Raw genomic sequence first — 23,038 nt, forward strand, 5'->3', positions numbered from 1 at the left:
CTGCAACAATTTTGGACTGTTTTAATGTCACTCCTGTTTAGGGTTTTTTTAAAATCTTAGAATTCTGTAGATTTTGAATCTTTGCAAAACTAGACCATAGTGGCTTACTTTCCTCTTTTTGTTATTGTAACCTTTACAAATCTTCCTTTTTTTGCTTACTCTATCATTTTTCCTCCTCCCTGCCTTTCTGGATATCTGTCTTCCCATCTCTCTTATTCTCGTTGTTCCAAAATAAAAAATGAATATTCTATATTGTAAATATTCTGAAATGTAGAACTTGTCCAAACTCAACCAAATACCAGATAGCAGTATTGCATCTTTTGGATAAATATTGTTAGATGTATTTTACTTCAACATGATTTTTAGGCTGAACAAGGGTGTGTTTTTTTCATAAAGTGATTTCTTCCTTTAACTGGTTCAATTCACTGTTTTCTTCTTCACTAGTCCAATTTTACAATATTATTTAGGAAAGACAGTTTAGACCATAAGAATGCAAAATTAATCTCCATCTTAATTTATGCTAGTATATATGTATCAACACTATATTAAGAGCTGAAAAGATTTATCTTTTTGGTATATGAGTATATGTCTGTTTCTTCTGTGCTTTCAGTTTTTGTCCTCAGTTCTTTTCACTTTCCACTTTGTTTCCTTCCATTTCCTCTTGAACTTTTTGTTTCTCATTGCTTTCCTTTATTGAAGCATATTTCATTTTTTCTTTCCTCTTTAAAGTGATATTTTTCTCATGGATGAATTCCCAGTGTTCTGATTTTTTAATTTTTATTTTCCTTTCTTTTGGTTTTGTTTTTTTTTTTTTTTGTTTTGTTTGTGAGCTCCTTATCATGATAATTTCTGTATGAAGCTTACTTATAAGTATGTTTTGGCAGCTGCCAGAGGGGGAAAATCCTGCTTGACCATGGAGCTTTCAGGCTGTCTATTTGATATGCTCAGTGGGTGACAGGATGGACATGTATTAGCTGTCAATAGGACAGCTTACCTTGGTAGTGAGGATGACTTCGATTCAAAGTGTGTTTTATAAAAATGGAGAAAATACGTACTGCCAAAGGGGTGTGCATCTCTGCCAGCCTTCCACCCATCTTTTGCAGCATTCACTGTTCCTGTGAAAAAGTCCTCCTCATGCACTGACCGTCTGAGTAGCTGTGTGTCAGAGGAGACAGAGTGAGGAAGTAGTGAGGGACAGAGAAGTGATTTCTTTTTTGTCTTCAGCAAGGAATCTTTTGGAAGCTTAATCATGCTGATGCTTTTTGTGCTGTTGCAGTTTGTTCTGTCAAACAGTTAAAGGAGTGCTTAAAGTTAAAATTCCCTCAAGTGCATCTTTCATTTTGTACTCATTTTATATGTATGTCTGTAAACATAGGTTATACACAATTGGAGTTACAGTGTTATAGAGAGGAAGCACAAAGTAAGATCAAGATGTAGTCTGTTCAAACTGAATGATTCTGGTTACACCTTTTTTTTTTTTTTGTCTTTAAAGCTTCTTGGTAGTCTCTTTAATGGGATTTTTTACTTCTATCTGAAGTTAAAATGAGTTTTACTAGTAGTTTTGATCAGATGCTATAGTGCAAGCCATTGCCCTAGCTTGCTTTATGTTTGAGTAAAGGGTAGAGTCTGCAGAGCTAGAGGGCAAGATTTTTAATGTATTGCTGTGCACAAACCCTTGCATGAAAAAGGAAGAAAGATGTGACTGCTTGTAATTGCATCCCTGAACATACTTTTGCTTATGTTGGTAGCCATGCTATTAGAACCCAATCTATATGCAGTGATGGGTTTCAGTTCCTTGTTTAATTTCTTTTTATATCTTTTCCAAGTTAGTTCTATAATGGAGTAGGGATTAGTTGCACCTATTGGTTAACAGGGCTGGTCTTGTGTGTACAGTTTGTATTTTTTTGCCAGTCTTAGTGATATGTGGAAACAGGCTTTATTGCATTGCTTTTCTTGGTTTAGATGGTTTTTCGCTATTTTCTTCCTCTAATGCCTTACACTTTTTGGTTTGCTTTTGTGGGTAGTTTGAAGTGAAAGCAGGGCTGACTGTGGTTAAAGATGTAGGCTTGGTTACGGAGGTCCTACTCATCTTAGCTATCCCTTTCTAGCTCTAATTTTCCTTACAGCAGTTCTCAGCATTACCTGGTGCGAATGGAACTTGCTTCAGTGTTGTCCATAGACCTCATCATTATTAATTAGGAAAAACAAGCTACTACACAGAAATTATAAAGAAATGGAAATTATTTTCATGTTGTGCTTGTGGTAACAAGAGGTACATTCCCCTTCTGTTCTCCTCGCCACCCAAAATGACTCATTTTCAGTCTTTGGTCTATCTTCAAAGTTTTGTCTCATGAATGAAGGGCAGGTTTAGTAGAAAAACTAATTCATTTGTGAAACATACAATTCTGTTTCTTTAATTTCTGAGTTTGAAACCCTGAACCTCTTAGCCATATGGCTTAGTTAGATTCACCTGAAGAGTATATCTCAGGCAACAGCCACTGAAAAAAATCATCATAAATTCTGAAACTTTCCTAAATGGATGATAAACCTGATTTTAACACTCAAATGCTGCTATTTGTGCCCCCTATGAAATTAACAGTCATATTTAAAACAGATTAAAAGAGCATTACTCGTTTGTAGCCTTATTTCATGAAGTCTTAGATGTCAAAGTTAACGTTACCCAAGCATCTTTGATTTGGCTGTGCTGTGCACATCTCTTGCTTAATTATGCAGCAGCATGCCTTATTTCCTTTGTGTCACTTGTTACCTGGTAGAATTGCTGTTCAAGAAATCATGCAACTGTTTAATATTATTTTCATCTTTCAATGCATGCTCCTAATGCTCTATGTATATTTTCCAAAATTAATATGGAAGTATTAACTTTTTCATGTCTTTCTAAACTACCTTCCACTCTCATATTTTGGCTTGAAGATATTAATAAAATAATGTTCATAGCATCCTTCTAAGGTACAGATCATTAGACAGAAATAAAGCACATGAAGCTTAAAAAACAACAGCTGCAATGCTGTAAAATTTGGATTACAGAGCTGAAATATTTGCAGTCTGATTTTTGCACTTTTACTGCAGTCTTCAAAGAATTGCATGGAGATTTAGTCATGTATTTACATCACCTTTGGGAGTTAGGTAAGCCTGTTTCTCCCATCAGTATCATATCAGTGTGACAGGATCAAGGGAGGCCATGCTCAGTCATACGAAAAAGTAAGGTTTAATTACGTCTTGTGTAACATCAGGCGAATAGAATGGGTTTCCTCCGTAAGATGGATGGATCTCTGAATACCAACCTCCCTGTACTTGTTGCCAACCTAAAAGATGTTCTGATGGAGTCATCGTTTTTGCCTGTAGGCATGCAGATGAAAATAAATTAAGGAAATAGTTGCCTTGGTCTGATTGGAGGTTTGGTGCTGTGGGTAGGTTTGTTAACTGACAGCAGGGCTGTGCATGTGCAGGACAGCAAGTTTATAAGCCTTAAGAAATTGGTCTCTAGCAAGCTTCTTGAGAAAAACAGTGATCTGTAATGGCAGTTTTCTTGTAGCTACAAGTCAGTTGTACCTACATACACTTCCTTAAGGATATGGAAATACCTGATTTCAGGCATTTCAGATTTCAAGTTAATAGCCCATGAGGGCATTACATAAAAAAAGGAAAAAGGTACGTGGTGGGTCTGTATTTTGCTTAAGGAAGGAGTTATAACATCAAAAAGTGGACTTTAACTTTGGCTAAAACCTTTGGAGGACTTGGGTTGTTCCTGCAAGTCCTCTCCACACCACCTAAACCAATAACGTTTTTCAAGCCAGTTATTGCTATTAACTGTCCCCCTCCCCCATTTTCTGATCTTGTGTGTGGTGAGAGTAGGCTTGCAGGCTTAGGAAAAGGAAGAGAAATCACTTGCTCTACTGTTGTGGTTTACATGGTATAAAAAGAAGAGCTAAGGGAGCATGCACAGGCTCAGTGCTGACAAAGGGTTTTACTTGCACCATTTTTGCCTGTCAGTCCACTTGATTACCCTGATGTTCTCACATCTTGTTTCCAGCTCGATTTGACAGGCTTTATACTTAATTGTGCAGCATGGAAGCACTGAGCATCAGGCAGAATTATATTTCCTGGGTTGTTCCAGGATGTTTCCTCTCTCAATTCACTGGTGGACTCACCAGGCTGGGTTTAGGTACATAAAGATGTTCAGGGACCTTACCCCCACTTTTTTTTTTTGTTTTCGATCATTGTCTTAGGAGGGAAGCTGGGGGCATGTTTCTTTTTACCCTCCCCCTTGGGTAAGGGCTTATCTTTGGCTATGCAGACCTGAAATGCCAGCAAATTCTGGAAGGCTTTCTGCTTTTCTCAAGGCAAGTTCTTACTAGAGTAGGGGATAGCACAGGTGAATCCTAGGAAGGCTGGAAATGTGTAATTGTGCACAGAAATCCTGCTCAGTAAAGGTACTGCACAGCCAGGTTCTGGAGGAAATTGAATTTCCTTTGGCCAGCTTCAGAGCACATAAAAACCACATGCTGTGCCTTACCAGTGCACGTTTTGCTGACTTCACTATGAAGCACATTGCTGAACATTTAGAAATCAATAATTGAATGTAGACTGGCCTCCTTAGTTTCGCCCAAATCTGACAGATTTTATGGAAGTTAGTGAATATTCTGTATGTGCAGAATTAGAGCATTTCAGATCACGCTCTAAAATTTTATGGTCTTAGACTAATTAGAGGAGCTCTGAAAATCTCCAAGTAAAACTTGGTGTCAGTAAAAGACACGTTATATGCCCACCTCAGTGCTTTCTAAATTCACCAGCAACTATAAGCCACTGTAGGAATTTTATAGGTTGCATAAAACACTGCCATGTTACAGGCCTCTATTTCAATGGTGGTTGTTTGTGTTTGGTTTTTTTTTCTAGCTTTGCTGCTTTATTTTTATTAGTAATAGAGCAAAGTATATCTAGGTTCCACAAGTTTTGACTGAACCACTATGATTTGGAGTTATTTTTCATTAGCTTTCTATGGCTGATTTGTCTTTTGTGTTCACCTCTTTTCTTTCTACAAGTACTGTTTGTTTTTCCTTTCTGGTGTTCCCTCAGTTGTTGCTGCCCTCCCTCTAGCATCGTGTTCCTATCTTGGCTTCCTCCTGCAATTTCGTTTCTTCTAGAAAAAAAATAACTGCCATCTGAAACCTTGTATTGCTGTGACAGTAGTGTTGCTACGCTGCCCACAATAGGGCTTTTGCTGGTTTTGACATCGTTTCATTTCGGGGTAATGGCTGATTAATTTTTTAACTTCCAGATTATATTGAACATTTGAAAACTCTCCAGTCATTCAGTGTTTAGCCTATATACTCTCAGGATATCTTGTCCACGAGTGCCATATTTCACTGGTTTACATTTATCTTGTATAGGTTAGATAGGGAACCTTGTCTGTGCCCCATATCCAGTAACATCCTCGCATGGCGAAGACCTTTGGAAACTACAGAAATGAAAATACGTATTTGTGCTAATTCTTGCCTGATGTCATCTCTTCTATTCTTATTTGTAAAACCATTTCTTTTTCTGTTCTTCCAGAGCTCTTTTGGATATATTTTAATTTCTACAGCTATAGAAAGTGCTCTGCTACAACAATTCCTAGCTTCATGTTGGCTTTGTGCATTCCTAAAAAGATCTTATATTACATGTTCTTTTAGTGTGTAGCAATGTTGAAGGTGTTTTTTCTAGAAGTCAGCCTATGTTTTTTCTCAGTTGGAAAGATTTGATCATCGACATCATAAATAATCTGCGGCTTTGTGCCCTTTGACCAACCAGGAGTTTTCACGCCTTGAGAAAATGTATTTATACACTACAATTCACTCTTTTTTCTCTTGATTTAGGCTTTACCTCTGACATCCTGATAGCAAATAGCTCATAGGGTGCACTTTCTGGTCATATCTATGGATAAGAACATCTTAAATTTGGAGAAGCTCACTGGAGGTGTTACAAAGTTCCTGAGACCTGGCTTAGTTTCATGTGGACCATACACACAGTTTGCGTTTTTGGTTTTCATGCACGGACCTGTGAATCCCTGATTCATCCACAGTGGAAAAACACTTAGTATGAACTCTGGCTCATCCAGGCCTTTTCTTCCAAGACTGCTTGATGTGTGCTTCGCATCTGATTTCCTAGTATGAGTCAGTAAACTTAGTATTGGCGTGTACTGGCATAATTTTTATTAGAAGAATTGGTCTGTGTCTCTTACTTATTTCATTTTTGTTTTTCTGTGGTGAGGCTAATTAACTCTCACTCTTCACACTGGTCTCTTTCAGACACTAACCAAAGCTATGGCTTTTTCAGAGAGGTAATATGCTATTGCTAGGGTATCTACTATTAGCTCGGGTTAACATTTACACACACACACAGCCCCACCCCACAAACTTCAGTCTTTGAACATGTTCCATATTCAGCTTAATAGCATTTAAGCACATTTAGAGTGAAGCACATACTTCAGTTATTATCTGGACTAGAATAAGCTTCTTTCATTACCTCTGTAATGCCTGTGTACTACTGCTTGTATCAGATGTGTAATTCACAAAAGCAATTTTTTTATTTCAAACCACAGACCCCTTGAAAGCAATCTTTAAAGAGAGCACCTCTAATCAAAAACTGTAAAAATGCCAAGAATCAGAGGTATGGTTTTTTGCAGGATCTCTTGCAAGTATTATCCTGAAAATCAGTATACACTGATGGAAAATGTTGGGGTCTGGCTCTTTTCAGATTGTCTGAAATACTCATGTCTGTAGTGCTGCATAAATGACTACAGCCCAATCTGCTGTGCTTTGTATTTACTAGTTGGCACCTGTGCCAAATACTGAGCTATTGCAGAACTTATTGCTAGATAGATACTTAGGCTTTAATTTTAAGGATTAGTTTTACTAGAAGTAAGATTTCAGTTTAAAAGAAAAAAAAAAAAGGAGAATTTTTCTTTTTATTAATGATGTTTATTAGAATATAGTAGTAACTGTATGCCACTGGCTGGGCTTAAACCATGACACTGTAGTATATTCATATCTGGTCTTTCTTTTTTTTTTTTTATTCACAGCTTTATTCAACCTTATACCAGTGGGACTTCGAGTTGTTGCTATCCAGGGTGTAAAGACTGGGTTGTATATAGCTCTAAATGGAGAAGGCTTCCTCTACACATCAGTAAGTACCTTTCTGAACTCTGTTTAAGAGGCACAGGTGAAGCATAAATCTACACAAGAACGAGATGCATATTCACTTTTATAGAAGTTCTATAGTGTCTATATGTGTATATACATAGAGTACACACCCCCATTTACCCATGTATGTATCCAGCATATCTATAAATGGCATACAATAGAAATTATTGTGGACTATGCATGAAAGTCTCCATATTAGCAGTCCTAAAAAAACCATTCTGTAGAGCTCTTTTTCTGCTAGGCAGGTAGCATGCAGTTCACCAGAAAGATTATTAATATCAATTAAATTCTCAAGAATTTTTAAATCAAGACCTGCAATTATTTTCTTAGTGACTTGTTAATCAGAATCCAAAAGCTGGTCCAGCAGTTACTTTCATTGTTAAGAGTTACAAATGTAATTTCTGTCTAAAAAGTCAGTAATAGCCTTACAGTTTATCACCATAATCTTGTAATTGTATGCTTAGTATTATTGTTATTTATATTTCAGATATTAGAAAAATAAAGAGTTAGGTGAAGGATGATAAAGTTTAAGAAAAAATCTTTCCCGTATGGGAAGAAGACTTCTGGATAAAGTGGTTGTTTTAAGATTTTCTAAATGATTTAATGCTAATCACTCAGTATGTTGTGAATATGAAAATCCTCAGTTTTGTGTAAATTCAGTGTTTTAGCTGTCTTTGAAAGGCAAAAAGACTTTAATATGAACAGGCAGTTCTGTCAGGTATTAATAATGTGGCTTAAAGGATTTTTCATTACTGTATTTTTATTGCTGTCTATGTTGAATTTATTTGTGTAGTGCGTTTTCTATTTTTTATGTCACATAGTTCTTAATTCCCCACAGAGTTACAACACACTGCTTTATTTTCAATGTCCATTGAAAGGAAATTGGACAGATTAAGCTTCTGATGCCCTGAGGGAAAGTATTCTGTTTCAAATATACAATTGTCTTGGAAAAGCTAATTAGGAGGAAAAAAATGGAACTAATCTTGAATGTCAATGTCAAGAAAAAGAGAAAATTCTTCCTCATAAAATGTCTGCTGGAAGCTCCAGCAGTATGATCTAAAGCATTTATTATTTTTTCTATTTAAAATCAAAAATCCTGTCACAGGAAAGCATTTAATATTTGCTGTCTGAAGGAAGAAATCTAGAAGAACAAAACCTAGAGTTATTAGAGAAAATGCATTTTTGACTTCCCAGTTCCATCACTACATGTAGGCAGTTCATTTCAGTATAAAGTCATGACCAGTACTTTTGCAATGTGTTGGTATATTGCTCAGCACTGTTTCTGAAGTGAGTTCTCAGTCATTCAGGAAGAAATACAAATTTCAGAAAATGTACCTGTTTCCTGATGGATAATTCTGTGCAGGGAGGGACCCTACATGAACAATTTCTGTCAGTCTCTTTGTTCATGTATTATACTGGAAATGGTTCAAGTCGAACGAATGGTGTCACCTGCGGAAAGGAGTAGAAAGTACAAGACAAAATAAGAAGAAATGCCTGGATCCAGACTTTGAATAGATGTGAACCCAACCCTTAGAACATCCTCAGGTTTAACAAGTTATTTTTGTCCTGCTAGTGGGAATCTGAATAGCTTTGTTCCTATGTCTTCTTTTTGAGCAACACACATTACTTAGGTTGTGATCAGTCTCATGGATATAAATAAAAGATTATGTAAAAGGAAAATATAATCCACGTTTAGTGTTTTGCAGGATTGCATATTCTTCATTGTAACTAATGGAAAGATTTTTTTGGACTTGGTGACTTCATACATTCCTGTAGTTATTGACAACTTGTTAAGTATTTTGGAATTTTGTTCTGTGAATATTATCATGTTGTGAATGTATTTCACTCAAACTTTTAGGGAGTGTCTCAATTTGTCACTTTACCTTGTGTGAGGTAAGGAAACAAGTGTTATTGAAATGTGCTGCTTACTCTTCCTCATGTCGAGAATGAAAGATGAGTGGCCCGTTAAGTGACAAAGAGATGTGACACATTAGAAAACTCAGCAGAACCCGTTAGTTTTGGGATGTCTACAAAACAATTTTCAAGTTACGTTTTTGTCAAGTGCTATACAACAGTGCTGTAATACAGGTTTGATTGTTTCATATTAATGTATTGAAAACATTTTTGTCTTAGCAATTGACTGCTTTCAGCTTTTGAAAAGGAGAAGACAAAGCATTAGAGAGAAGTCTGTCTTCTCCCTATGGGTCAAGATGAAGACATACTCCACACAGAATATTTTTAATACTGTCATTTGTAGAAAAAATATTTTTAACATATCACTTTCTTACTGTCTTGTTGATGGATTTTTTTGACTCTTTCTCATGGTTGTGTGTTTGTTACACCTAAATGCAGAAGTTGTGTATTGCATGTCATGTGTGTTTTTCTCTTGGCTATTCAGTTAAGGACAAGAGAAAAAAGTTTTCTAAATTTCTTATGCTGTCATCATTGGAAAAAAATAGCGCCACATAATGGGAACATTAAAATTTATGTTAAAATGGGAATTGTTAAAATTTAAATATATTTAGATATATTATCAATTTCTTATAAACACTTAAAAAAAGATGCATTTGCTATGTAGCCTTTATACTCTAAGTGGAAACCAAAGTTCTGTATAGTACTCTGCAGAATACCTCAGTGTCCCTTTTCCCATTCATAGTGTGTGAAACCCATAGCTTGTGAGAATATCCTATGTGTTGATGCCTCTCTTCAGAGATTGAAGGCCCAGCTCAATTAGTTTTATCACTAGCTTTACTTGTTGTTGACTAATTAAGCAACTGCAATGACAGGAAAGGTATTATGTGTGATCCTGCTTTCTGCATATGAAGTAAGAGGAAAATGAAGGTATAGGTACAGACCAGTTTTACATTTAGATTATCGAATGCAGCTTTGCATTTTTTTCTTGCTTTATTTAAAAGAAATAATAATTTTGGTGGTGATTTGTGTCAGTTTGGGAGTAACTTTTTTTTCTTATTTATTCTGCCATATTTAAGATTTTTTTCAATTAATTTACACAATGAGAATTAGAAAAAAGTTCAGAAATATGGCAGTAATTCTTAGAACAGAAATAGAAGGATACCAAATTGTGTAGGAAAGTCAGTCTCAAGAGCTTTTCATACCTATTTTTCCTGCTGCAGCAGCTGAGATTTGTATTCTGTCCTTTGGGGATTAATCGAGTCAGGGTCCCTAACACAAACCATCAAAGCCTTGACAAATAAAGGAGATGCAAAATTTTTGGAGTTCAGTAACAGCTTTGCAGAATTCCTGAGAGAAAATACTTTTCAAAAATCATAAACTTATTTTTCAATGCATTTAAAGTAATGATTGTAATACTGTGATTTATTATTTTCCATTATATAAAATATGAGACAAGAGCCTTTTCATGTTAAGTTTTATTCCTTGCACTTTCAAGGGTTAGCTCACTTAAAGACATTAAGCTCACCTTTTTTGATGTTTTAGTTTAATAAACTAAAATGCATCCATCCAATGCATTTATTTCTGTGTGTGTATGAGTACGTATACTCATGCATATATGTCCATATATATATCCATATATATCCACTCATAATTAGGAAATACCTATTTAGTGACAGCTTCCCAATTCTAGGTGTACGTTAGTGAGTAATGATAATTATAAAAATGAGTTTAAATTTATTTTAGATGGATTAATGAAGTGTCAATAAATCAGTATTTATGACTGAGTTCATCACTGTGAAAGCTAGTTGGAGAAACTAAATTTTTGCACAATGAAAGAACCATCTCGGTTAGTAGGAAGATTTTTGACATATTAGTTATGGACGTTGTATGTTTAAGTCCAAAAATATGCCTTACTCCTACCTCACCCTTGGAAAGGGTAGACAAAATAGGTTTTTATTTCCAGGGTTGAACCTGTCAAAATCAAAAGGAGTTGAACTGGCTCCATGCACTGAAAAAAATGAACACAGCCACAGGGATTCTTCATTGAGAACAAGTATTGCCTGCAGCAGGAAGATGGCAGTGTAGTACAGGGCTTTTGATGCTAATTTTGGTCAACTCACTTTGGAGAAGGTTCATTAGTTCAACTTTCATGGGGGCTGCAGCTTCTTATTTTCCTTCTAGGATTTTCTGCTATCATAACAGGATGAACTCAGAGGTAAAGCTTATGTGTTAGACCATTTTATGTTTGTTTTTTTCCTAAAGTGAGAATATGAGAATCTTCTTGTATTATATCAATGAATTTATCTTGAGAATTACCTGGTGTATCTGGGAAGATTTGGCAGTTGGTTTTTTTTGATCCTAGGAGCAGTTTAGTAGGGTGTTAACAATATTTGGTGGCTGCCAGAGTAGGAGAAAATGGAAAAACTAAAATGTAGAAATGAAGGAGTTCCAAAGTCTAGAACACCTTTACCTTCTTGTGCTTTCTTCTTTATGTTTCCTATTTGACTGTTTCTTCTACCAGTTTTCACTGAGACCTGAGATGTGCACGAAAACAGAAAGGGAAGAGTACGCCTGTGATATTGTCAGTAGCAGATACAAAGTCATAGCAATCCACCACATGGCTTCTTAGCAAGGCTGATGAACTACAGAAATGCTCTAAAAGATGACTGAGCCTGCAGAGCCAGGTTTGAACTTCCTGGTCACCTCTGCCAGTGTGGTGCCTTGCAGGGGTTGTGCACTGCAGGTGCAGAGCTGCACTTCTGGGTATGGGGCAGTTGGAATCTTGCTGAGAGGGTGTAGAGAGTAATGGAGAGACATGGCGGCATTTCCAGGAGGTCTTAACAACTTTGTAAAAGGCATTTTGATTTAGGGATGACACACTACTAGCTTCATAAAATAATATGCTTGTAAGATGGAGCTTGTGTTTGACCTGCCATGGTACATGGTGTTAAGGATGTTCTAAGGGTGTTGGGTAGTGTTTTGGCGGCAGTAAGATGTCAGTCTTTGTCATAGCCTTCATGAATGAGAGAAAATATCAATATCTGTTACTGAGAAGTGTATTTGTTACATTCCTCTGGCGACTCTCACCTGAAAGAAAAGCCTTTGAGGCTTTTCCTGACATTTCAGCAGCTTCCCAGTGCTAGTATTTACACCACTTCTTTAAACCCACATAATAGACCTGTCTGAGGAGAACAAAATTCAGCCTTAAGGAAGAAGATAGGAGCACAGACAGTACAGCCTGCAAAAGAGTGAGAGCTGAAGTAAGCAGTATTTCTAGTATCTAAATCAAAGTCAAATGAAAAATGTTTCTGGTAGCTTTTCACAGAGCCTCTTTGTGCTTTGGAGTAACAACACTTAGCATATGCAGTGCTTCGAAGGTTCAGAGGTGCATAAAAACTTATAATAAACAGAACAGAAGGAAGTTTAATCTAGGCAAAACCAAAGAGGAAATGTGGTGAATAAAAATTCTATTTTTTTACAAGGGTAATAAAAAAGAGGTTAATGGTGCATTGAGGCAGCATTTTTTTTTTTTTTTTTTTTTTATTTCTTGTCACAGTATAATAGGAGTTGACTTAGGTTTTGGCAGAGATTGTTCCCCATCTTGCAAGGTACTGTATAAATAGTTAAGAATGTATCTGTTTAGAGAAGCATTGACAAATACAAGCTTGCTGTATGATTTTAAAGAGGTAGGGTTTTTTTTTAACCTGGATAGTCAGCAGTGTACTGAATAATAGAATAGGGTGAATCTTGTTGCTCTTGGGGTGTCTGTGGTTTTGTGAACACGAGCACATCAGAGTGGAGTGGCTCCTTTTAATAATATTGTGCTCAATAGGAAACATGATTTCCTTTCTTTTGTCAAATCTATGCCTTGTCATTGTCTGTGTCGTGGAACTATCCTGGCACTTTGGAGAGAGGAAAGTGGGTGAATTTAATTATTTAAAAATCACAGCTTCTGATAAAGACTTTTGAAAACTAGTTATGTTAACAGTGGCATTTTTAAGAGTGTAAACATGTAGACCTTATGCAAGCTTCATCAGGTAATTTCAAGAGCTTACAACTAAAGTGCTTTGTTATGTATGAATGCCTTCTTTGCATAGCCTGTTACCTTTTATTCAATTTGGTATTGGTTGGAAGGTGACCTATATGTGCTTCATATAATGAAAGTTTGAGATAGGACTAAATAGCACAATTCTGGGCTGTGTTCCTCTGTAAGTTGGGCTGCCTTGCTAAAAGGGAACATTCAGTGTGTTCCAGAAGTAGTTGAAATACACTGACAGGGAGGAAGAAAACATCGGCATGGCTTCTGCTTATTTATATCTGTGTTTGGAGGTAGATAATTTGTCTTGCAAGTTGCCTGCCAAAAATAAATTGCTAATGTATTTAGTTATTCTCTGGTGGCACTTAAGGAACAACTGATAACATAGCCCTGCTGTATTGTACAAAATAGTGCCAGATGTCCCTGCTACAAAGTAAAGTGAAAAGGGGTATAAAATGCATACTAAGTCCATGACTTTTTTTCAGTGGGTTAGGTTTTCAGTACGTTTTTTTGATTGAATGTTTTTTTTTCCCCATACAAGATAAGGGAAACAGGAGACATGCACAGACACATGAGACTTTGATAGAGCAGGCTAGGAGAAAAATGAGAAGGAAAGAGGTGAATGGAATGAGGCTGACATGAGGAGACTGTGATAAGCAGGGATTTAAGAAAGTGGAAAAATAGCACAGTTGAGCAGAACGGAATTGTGGAAAACCTTGTGATGACATCCTTGTAGAAATGTTCATGATCATTGAGTCTGATGCTTACATTTGTTACTACCTTTCTGAGTCTTTCACAAGCAGAAATAGCTACTATTTGAACTATAGTTCATAATCAGTATTAGTTAAAGAAATATGCTACTTTGAATATATGAAAATAAGTAGTACTATAAAGATTCAGTATTTCAGTGTAGCTTCTTCATCTCTGGCAGCTGTTTCACCCTTCTGCCATTTAAACACTATACTGGGGATAATAACAGAAGATGACTCAAAACTTGCAGTGTTGTTTCTTGCCACTTAAACCAAATATATGTGCCTTCTTTAGTTCATTAATATCCACAGTATCCTTGACAAGACTTGGTCAGATGATTTTTTTTTATAAGAAACACTTCCATATTTGCTTAAAAAATTTGTTTTCCTTTCCCACATTTATCTCTCATATGAACATGCAAAAAATCTCTTGATATATGTGTTCTCTTTCCCTGAGATTGCAGAAATGTGCCCAAATGCATCAAGGTTAAAAAGCTGCTCATCCAAACTTCTTGTGAAAGCATGAAAGATCACAGAATCAGCAGCTGCAGTTAGATATTTTTCAACTGATAACTATATAATGAGGAATAGTAACTGTAGGTAGGTATGCTAAAATGAAGTATTCTAATCTCATGCTTCAGGAAGTAAGATGATTGCCACAGGAATCAAGAGAAGTGCTTTCCTCAATATACAGCATCACTTACTGTAGATGCACTAAGGAGGTTTGCCTCCAAACCACTGTGCAATGGTCACAGCCAAAGGCTGAGCACAGGCTTGGTGGACCATCAGCTTCATCTAGTCTGTCAAATTATTGCTTCTGGCAATTTTGTCTCTCATGGTAACCTCTCTGTATTTGTGGCAAATGTTTGTTTTGCTGCATAAGTACAACTACCCTTTTCTGGATGTTTTGTTATTCTCAGTTTTGTTGTTCTTGGCCATTTGGGGCTGTCGATAATCCTAAATGTTGAATGCTGTCTCATTCTGTATTGTATAGTCTTCCAATGCCCTTCTTGTCTTCTGTTATTTTAGTTCCCTACTCATTGGCACAGCACAAGAAGAAGAATCATGTTTGAAATTTCTCATTTTTCCATTCATTACTATTTAATCTTATTCATTTATTGTATCAAGTATGAAACGTAGCTACTAAAGATTTTAAGTATCTCAAAATCTAGGCAATTCTCAAAAGCAGGTTTCCCAAACAAAGCCATACTACTCCTTTCTGTTACTGATTAATGAATATTGAAAATATTGAAGACAATGATAGATGGGATTTATGGTAAGTTTAAATCTCTTTCATAATTGGTTATTCTGATGTGAAGAAGACTTCTTGCTGCATCTTGAAGATTTTTTAGGTAAGACACAAAAATTAACTCTGTGTGGAGTACAACAACAACAACTAGACACATGCGGTGCTTTCTGTGGCTGCTGTAGCTGCATAGTTAATGCATCTTCTGTTATTCAGGGCTATTTCTAGAAGATATATGGCTAGACACCAAGATAGATGAACAGAAATGAACTATAAGCTCTTCAGTATAAAGTCTTTAAAGAAAAAAAAAAGGAAATCTGGTGGGCCGAAGACTGGCTTTAGTCAGGCAAAAATGTGCTTTCATTATTCAAGAAAAGTTCAGCATTATCGTGCAGAAATGAAATATGCAAATGCATTCTTTTTTTTAATTTCTTTGAAACTTTAACTGGATCTGAATATTCAGTTTGTATCCCATAATATTAAAACAAGAGAGGAAAATGTTGTATTTACGCATGTAATTAAAAAATTATGCAGGCATCCTATAACTTCAGGGAGCTTGGTAAGACACCCTACAAATCCTACAGTAACATGATGTGGGCTCAAGTATGTGAGTATTAATTTATCATTGAGTCTTTGCAACAATTCTGTATAATGTGTAGCCCTTAAGATTGAGCTGTAAAAGAAGGATGGTATATTTAACATGTTATTGTGTATGCAACCCTACAGAGTAGGGCTTTGTATAAAATGTTTCAATAGATAACAAATATTGAAAGAAGCAATAGCAGTCTTCACCACTGTTGTAAAACAAAAGCATTATTTGCAATGCAACAGCCATAGATGTCTTCTGTATTAGTTTTATATATATATTAAGAAATGATTTACGCATAATATCCATAATGGTTTTGGAACAAAAAGGTTTCTTCTTTTTTTTTTTTTTTTTTGTCTTGTTTTACCTTGCTATTATACACATTTATTTTCTTGTTGCAGCACATTCATTTTTTCACTTGAATAGTGTCCTGGGTTCAGTAGCAGCAGTCATAGCAGTAGCTTGAACCACGGCAAATAGGCAAGTGCATAGCTAAGATGAGTGAATGATAATCAGTAATAAAATTATATGCCCTTTAATCTTCCCATATGCCAAGTGCCCCTGTGGAAAACTTTGGAATATTTCAGCTTCTTCTTTCTTGGTGAGGCAGCTTTAGCCGTGGGCTGTGTCCTGCATGGAAACTTGGCCATCTGGGCAGACCCATAGAAATGCTGATTCTTCATGTCCTGACTGATGACCCCTTACCCTTCTTGATTTTTGGCAGAGCCTATTAGGAGCTGCCCTAAGGTGTTCATGGCCCCCTGTCTTATGTGTGTGTGCTGGGGAGGCACAGGGGACAGGGGCTGCTTCCATCAGCTTTCCCCTGTTGTATTTTCTGTGGTGAGGGACTAGATATAGCATGTGTCTTTTGCAGATCCACAACAGTGTTGGTGAGTATATCCACGTAAATGACTGGGATCATCTCTTGAGCTTTCTTGTTTCCATGTGACTAAATCTCTGTGAAAGGAAAACTTGAGATCACTTTTTCTACCCTCTTTAGCTAAATTTGTAGTTAACTATTTGCTGATTAGAGTTCACTTACAACTTAAATGAATGTGTTAGGACTGTTCTCCAAAACTTGCTAGGAAAGCAAGCATCCAGTAATTTCTTATGTGTAGTTGTTGCAAACATCAAGTCTTCATCTCCCTCTTCGTTTATCATGTCAGATTCCTCAATCCTCCACTTTTTCTGCTGGCAATGTTCCTTAACAGTGATCCCTGGCGTATTTCCATAGATAGTCCATGAGCATATGTGCCCATTCAGACAAGTATTACAGACCTTGCAACCTACTTTTGACATTTTTCTTTGCAGACTGTGACTCTTTCCTGCCTGCCCTTCTTTCCCTCATTTGGGACACTATTCAATCACCAGAGGCAGTTTTAGGTGGAGGGAGGCAGATACAGAACCCCAGGAAGAATGTATGAGGTTCATGTCCTGTTACTTGACCAAGCACTAACGTAGCATCAGAAAAACGCCTAGCAATGGTGTGGCCTTTTCTGCCCATAACTAGTGTATCACATGAAACTTTAATCAAATAAAAGTTCTAGTTTCATATTTGTGAAATACTGCCTCTGAATGTCTCAGAAGTGTTAGCCTAATTCTGATGCTAATTACAATCGCTGATCTCATAGGTAACAGGGTTGTGATGACTGATCACTTTCAGAAATCCCCCTTGCAAGGGTTAAACTGGCAAGGTTTATTGTGCAACATTTATTCCACATACATTATTCACTGCCAAATGAGAGGGTCTCTTGACTGATTCCTGTTGACTTGACAAGGATTCTTGTCTTTTAGCAGACTACACATACAGCCTTGGGGAGATACTGTCTCTCCCTGAGGAAAGCGATCATAAATCTGTAGAAAATCAGCAGCCAAACTTGAATCCTGCACCAAAAGCATTGGAGTAGGAGTGAGTAGGCAACTCACCCCACTGTGTTTGAATTCAGTTGTGGCTGTTCTCTACATTCTGTTCTCCTGATATATTTGTTACTAAACATTTTATAATAAGAAATGACATGGTGCCACTACCTGGCAAAACATGAAACCTTGGACTTCATACGCAGGATCTGCAGGAAAACCCTGTTCTTTGAGTAAGTGAAACAAAAATGTGAGGACTTACTTCGTTCTGTGCACCTGTGGATTTCTTTTTCCAGTAGCACATCATGTTGCAGATAGCTTTGTCTTATTAACAGGTGATAAAATTTTTTAGCATTGCTGGACATTTACATTATATTAATTAATCTTTTGTGTGATTGCAGCTGAAAAGCTGAAAACAAAGTGTTTCAACATGAAAATTAAATATCAGTACTTTGCAGCTCCACAGGTGGATGCAGCTGAAGACCTAGAGTTTTTCACAAAAGAGATGTGATTGCCTAATTCACCACGGAATTGTTTACTTATGGCAGAATTGCCTAACGGCTGGTGAATTTTAAAGAGATATGGAAAGGGGTTTATACCGCAGGCACAAAACAAAATAGAGCCAACATTTCAAAAGCATAATATGTTCTCATTCTCATGTCCCTCTTGGCCAACATCTGACTTCCGTGTTGTGACTGATGCCCCTTAAGCAGTTATACCCTGTCACACTGCCATTTAGGCTACAGGCCAAAACTGAGCAAAGTCCCGATCATCAGGAAAGAGGATAATGTTACAAAAAGATGTACTCCTAAAAGTAGCTTAGAAGATGTTGAGAATATGTAGAAGTATAAGCTTGTTTTTTCAATCTATTTGCCAACTGTTGCTACTATTTCTCCCACCAGAGTTTTACATTATTAGAGTGTAGCTTTATTTAAAAAAAACCCCACAAAACTAAGGGTTTAATGTTTATAAAATGTTAATTGCCTGTGTTTAACCACATTCCACAATCCTTGTTGGTAGTTTTTTTCTTGATCCTCTTATGTGTTTGGATGTTCCCTGCTGAGGCAAGAGCAAGGGACATGTTACTGTGATAATGTGAGTCAGACAAAAAAAGTAAAGTATAATTAATCAAGAATAATCTGGAAGCACTATATTGATGAGATATGAACTGAAAAATGTATTCTCTCAGAATTCGGTCACAGTTGTAATTTCATACTTTCACAAGAATTGCTTTTCTTTTTATAACAACATAGAATAATTTTTAGGTTTGGTAGGAATTTTTCTATTCATTCCAGTGGGATCTGGAGCTACTGGGCTATGTTTCAGTAGGCACCAGAAGGATCTGGGTAAGTGTAAGCATCGTTCTCATTCAGCTTCTTCTTGAGCAAAATGTAGCAAGGAAAATCCCTCTGTTTAATTCAGCATCTGAATGCTGTTACTAAAAAATACATTTGATTTTAGCCTGCATATCTTGTCCTTCCCCTCACCCCCCACTATGTTTTCTGGACAACTTCTTTTAAGGCTTAGGATACGATAGCAGGAGGCAGCATTTAATATTCTTTTTCAACACTTATGTTTGCGAGGGGGACTGAGTTGACTATTTTCCTCTTGACATTTGAAGATCAGGAATGTGCCCTTGTCTCTTCATTTTTGAGTATCAATTGGCACCAGCACAGGAGATGAAGGAATCAGTCTTTCAGGCATTAGAAGTGACAACTTCAGAAGCGTCAGTTGAAGCAATTCTATCACCCATTTATCATCCATTTGAGCACTAAAGGTGGCTGAAGAATAGCTTTTGAAAACAGAATAAGAGGTAAAATTGATATTTCCTTGTAATAGTTACAGAAATTTCACAGCATCTTTGACAGCTAACAGCATCCTGGCCTGTGCTGTCCTACTCAAAACTGTGAAAGCCACTTTCCTTTAATTCACATCATTAGAGGAGAAGATAGATCAGGTGATTTTTGATTTTCAAAAATTATTGTATGGAGGCGACTGGTCTATAGATGGCATGTGAGGAATAGTCATAGTGTCTAAACTACTGTGTCCAGCTCACAGCTTTGGATGTACAGGTATGACACTGAGAAAGAAGGAGGCAGAAGAAAGAATTAGGATTAGATGATTGACATGTAGGTCATTGTAGGTTCACCTCAAACTCTGCCAATCATCTGAATAGTCTCACTAGTAAAGTTTGCCTGAAACTACTCAAGGTAAAAATAGCCTGACTTGAAGTTGTTGGAATTACCCTGATAAAAAATGTGGGGGCACTGGCCGTATCAGATGCAGGCAATGTGCAGAGTTCACACAAAATGTCCTTTTATTCTGTCAGATCACAGATTTTGTTAGCTGTGAAGAGGCTTGTTCAGTCTCATTCATCTGTAGATACACCAAACTCAGAAATATAGCATGGAGTTCTGCAGTCCTGGTCTTAAAAATAAATGCACTCTAACCTTGTTATCCTCATGACTTCAGTAGACATATTTTTGTGTGAGTGGTAGAAGTTTCTTGGACAGATTTGTGGAATGAAACATTAGGCATGGAAATGTGAAGAAGATGACAGGTTGTTTCACTGAAAAGTCACTGAAGTCCATGAGGGTAACCGTTAACTTATGACATTACTGAATAAAGGAATAATGAATAACAGTTGTGGTTCTGTAGCTGTTCACGACACCAGTTCCTGAATATTAATGAGAGCAGAGGAAAGTCAATTGTGCTCAAAACATCACCTGAGTAAGTAAAAGAAGTGGGGTTTTAAAATATCTCACTGGACTTAATACAAGGTAAAATTAAAGATACTATTTAACCTAACAAATATTGTCTGTTGTCTACATTAATGGAATTTAACCAGAGTATTGCTAAACTAGCAGTAAGTATTAGAAAATCTTGTTGCTTGTTTAATGGTTTGCAGGGCAAAAAAGTAAAAATGACAGCTTGTGAAAATTGAAATATTTTTATTAAGATATTAAATAAAAAATATTTTAAAAGAAAAGCTTTGAAATTATCCAGATAAAAATTTCCAGAAATAATTGCTCAACAAAAATCTCAAGACCTTGAAATGTGTTCTTATTTAGGCTTTGGAAGAATGCTGAAATCTTTCTGGAATTTTTAGTCAAAACTCTAGAAAATAATGAGAAAGTAACAACATGAATAACAACTCTTTTAATAATGCTCCTGTTGCTTATATGTGTGAAGGGGTGTGTTAGTATACACAAATAAAAGTAGTGTAAATTATAGATAAAGTTGTAATTTAATCACAGACATTAAAGTTAAAAAAAAAAAAAAAAAACAAAACCAAACCCCACAAAACTATATTGAGAATGAACCTATTCTTTGTTAACACAACCTGAATAATCCAAATTATTATCCATTTTTACAAGAAGTGAACCTGTGTATTTTCCAGATTCAGAGTATTTCTTTCATTGATAATCAAATCTGGAAGCACTGCATTCAAAGGTATGTAACAGTAACATTATAACAAATCAAAGAAAATGAGATAATTGTTTTGCCTTCTTAGTTATTACCATCTGTTGGTAATTTCTAATCAGACTGGGTGGCATTTTTATAGAAGAAAAGGACTTCAGAAATTCAGTAAATATGTTTGTGTGTATGTGATAGTTTTTATCTCAAAGATTAAACAATATTTTTTCTTCACATTGTTCCATTTGGTGAAGCAACAAATGTTGAAAAATGCTCACATCTCTTTTCTCTCCTTTTTGTCACATCCTATTTGTTAAAGTAGAGCTGTACTCTTTTCTGTTATCTCTGGATAAGAGGAGGAATTTTATTTGGCAGTTCATGGCCTGCTGCTTTTTCTGAAGGTTTCCAGCTCAGTTCCTCTCACTGGTAAACAGCACGCGGTTCTGTAGCTCATGCTTGGGATTGTTAGTAGTATCTTTCTATTAATGCCAAGTTGCTATCACTCTGTGATTGGAGTGACCCGGAAAGCAAGCTCTGCTGGGTAAGCCCTTATTAAGGTGACACATGGTTATTTTTTTCTGAAGTAAATAACTGCCTCCAACTGTATAAAAATAAAAATCAGCTGTATACATAAAAAGACTAATTTGTTTATTCTGTAGTATGCACAGGTAAAACAAGTAAACATAAAAACACTCAAACGTTTTCATTAACTTACTTTCCTTTGCCGTGTACATTCTAAACATCAGCGTTGGAACACTGACAGGAAGGCAGGTTTTTCTAGGACAGGTTGTTAAAATTCTAATCTTATGGTATGCTAATAAAAGAATACACCAAGGATTTCTCACACATATCAGCAGTTTCATACTTTTGGGTAGTCTCTGTGAGAGGGGAACTCTGCTGCTTCCTTGAGAAAAGCTTTCTGAAACCAGAGCATAAGCAGTCCCAAGAAATACCCATAATATGGTGACGGGAACATTTTATTTTGTGAACAGTTTCCACCTGGGGATCCCAAAGAACTTGACATGCAGGAATAAAGGTAGCTTTGTAACTCCAATGTGTGCTGTGCAAGAATTCCAGTAAGCCTTGTTGCCTTCCTTTAGGAAAATAAAAAAAAGGAAAAATTAAAATTTAGGAAGCTCTTCAACTGACAAGAGTTTAATTGACCATGGTAACAGAAGTAAATGTCAAGTGTTAAGTATATAGCAAAGACTTGAATTTTGTGAACATGCAGCGGTAGAAGATGATCTGCACAGCCCCCGTAGTTCTTTCTCTGGACTGTTTTTAAATCAGGGTCTGACAGGGTTAAAAAGTAGGTACCTGAAACTTGCATTGTTTTCTTGAATATGAAAGACACAATAAATTCATCATTAGTGCCATAGCATGTGGTTTGAATGTAGTCGCAAAGGCTTCTATCACCTGGAAAACCTCTGCTAAAATGATCAATATAAACTCAAATTATTTCAGATAACTTTATGGTAGAATGAATTTAACAAAACTTTTAACTTATTTTTGCAGCAGGCCTGTATGTAGATTGCAGTATGGAATATCCTAATTTCTGCCACTAAACTGTGCCAAAAATCACATAGCTCATCCACATGCTATCTCCAGAAATGTCTCTTAAGTAGATTATGTAAAAGTCCTGTCTTTCTATCTCTTTAATAAAACTATGAACACAGTGGCAGAACAGTGAAAAAACAAGTATGTTTTCTTCATGCAGTTTGTTTGCGATGGGCTAAACCCCCATGTTCATAGTAGCTGTTTAAAATGAGCTCTTTTGATTCTTGTTTTTTTTTTTTTTTTCCTTTTTCCCTGTTTCTAGTAATTGTTTCGTACCTCAAGCCTGTTTTGTTAGCTGACTGGATTACCTGAATACTGGCACTAAGATGTGATTTCTCTCAGGGGAATTTTACGTAGAGCTACCTTATCCCTACACAGATAAAACTGCTTCCACAACCTGATGTGGCTCATTTGGTCCTGACCGTGGAAACCACCTAACTGTGCTATAGAGTAAGACAAAACAGCAGTACCAGGAAC

General features: G+C 36.4%; 1 protein-coding gene across 8 annotated transcripts in view; it reads left to right on the forward strand.

Moving 5' to 3' along the window:
* FGF14 (fibroblast growth factor 14) overlaps nucleotides 1–23,038 on the forward strand; it is a 395,214-nt gene that overhangs the window by 300,639 nt on the left and 71,537 nt on the right. For all 8 annotated transcript variants that reach the window (XM_061349276.1, XM_061349274.1, XM_061349281.1 and 5 more), the window contains one exon: nucleotides 7,079–7,182. In XM_061349276.1, the coding sequence (XP_061205260.1) occupies nucleotides 7,079–7,182 (104 nt within the window). The remainder of the gene's footprint in view (nucleotides 1–7,078; nucleotides 7,183–23,038) is intronic.

This window comes from Neopsephotus bourkii, unplaced genomic scaffold (genome assembly GCF_033783945.1).
Source record: "Neopsephotus bourkii isolate Nb327-2 ecotype Australia unplaced genomic scaffold, CSIRO-AGI_Nbou_v1 NB_398, whole genome shotgun sequence".
NCBI classification, from domain to species: Eukaryota; Metazoa; Chordata; class Aves; order Psittaciformes; family Psittacidae; genus Neopsephotus; species Neopsephotus bourkii.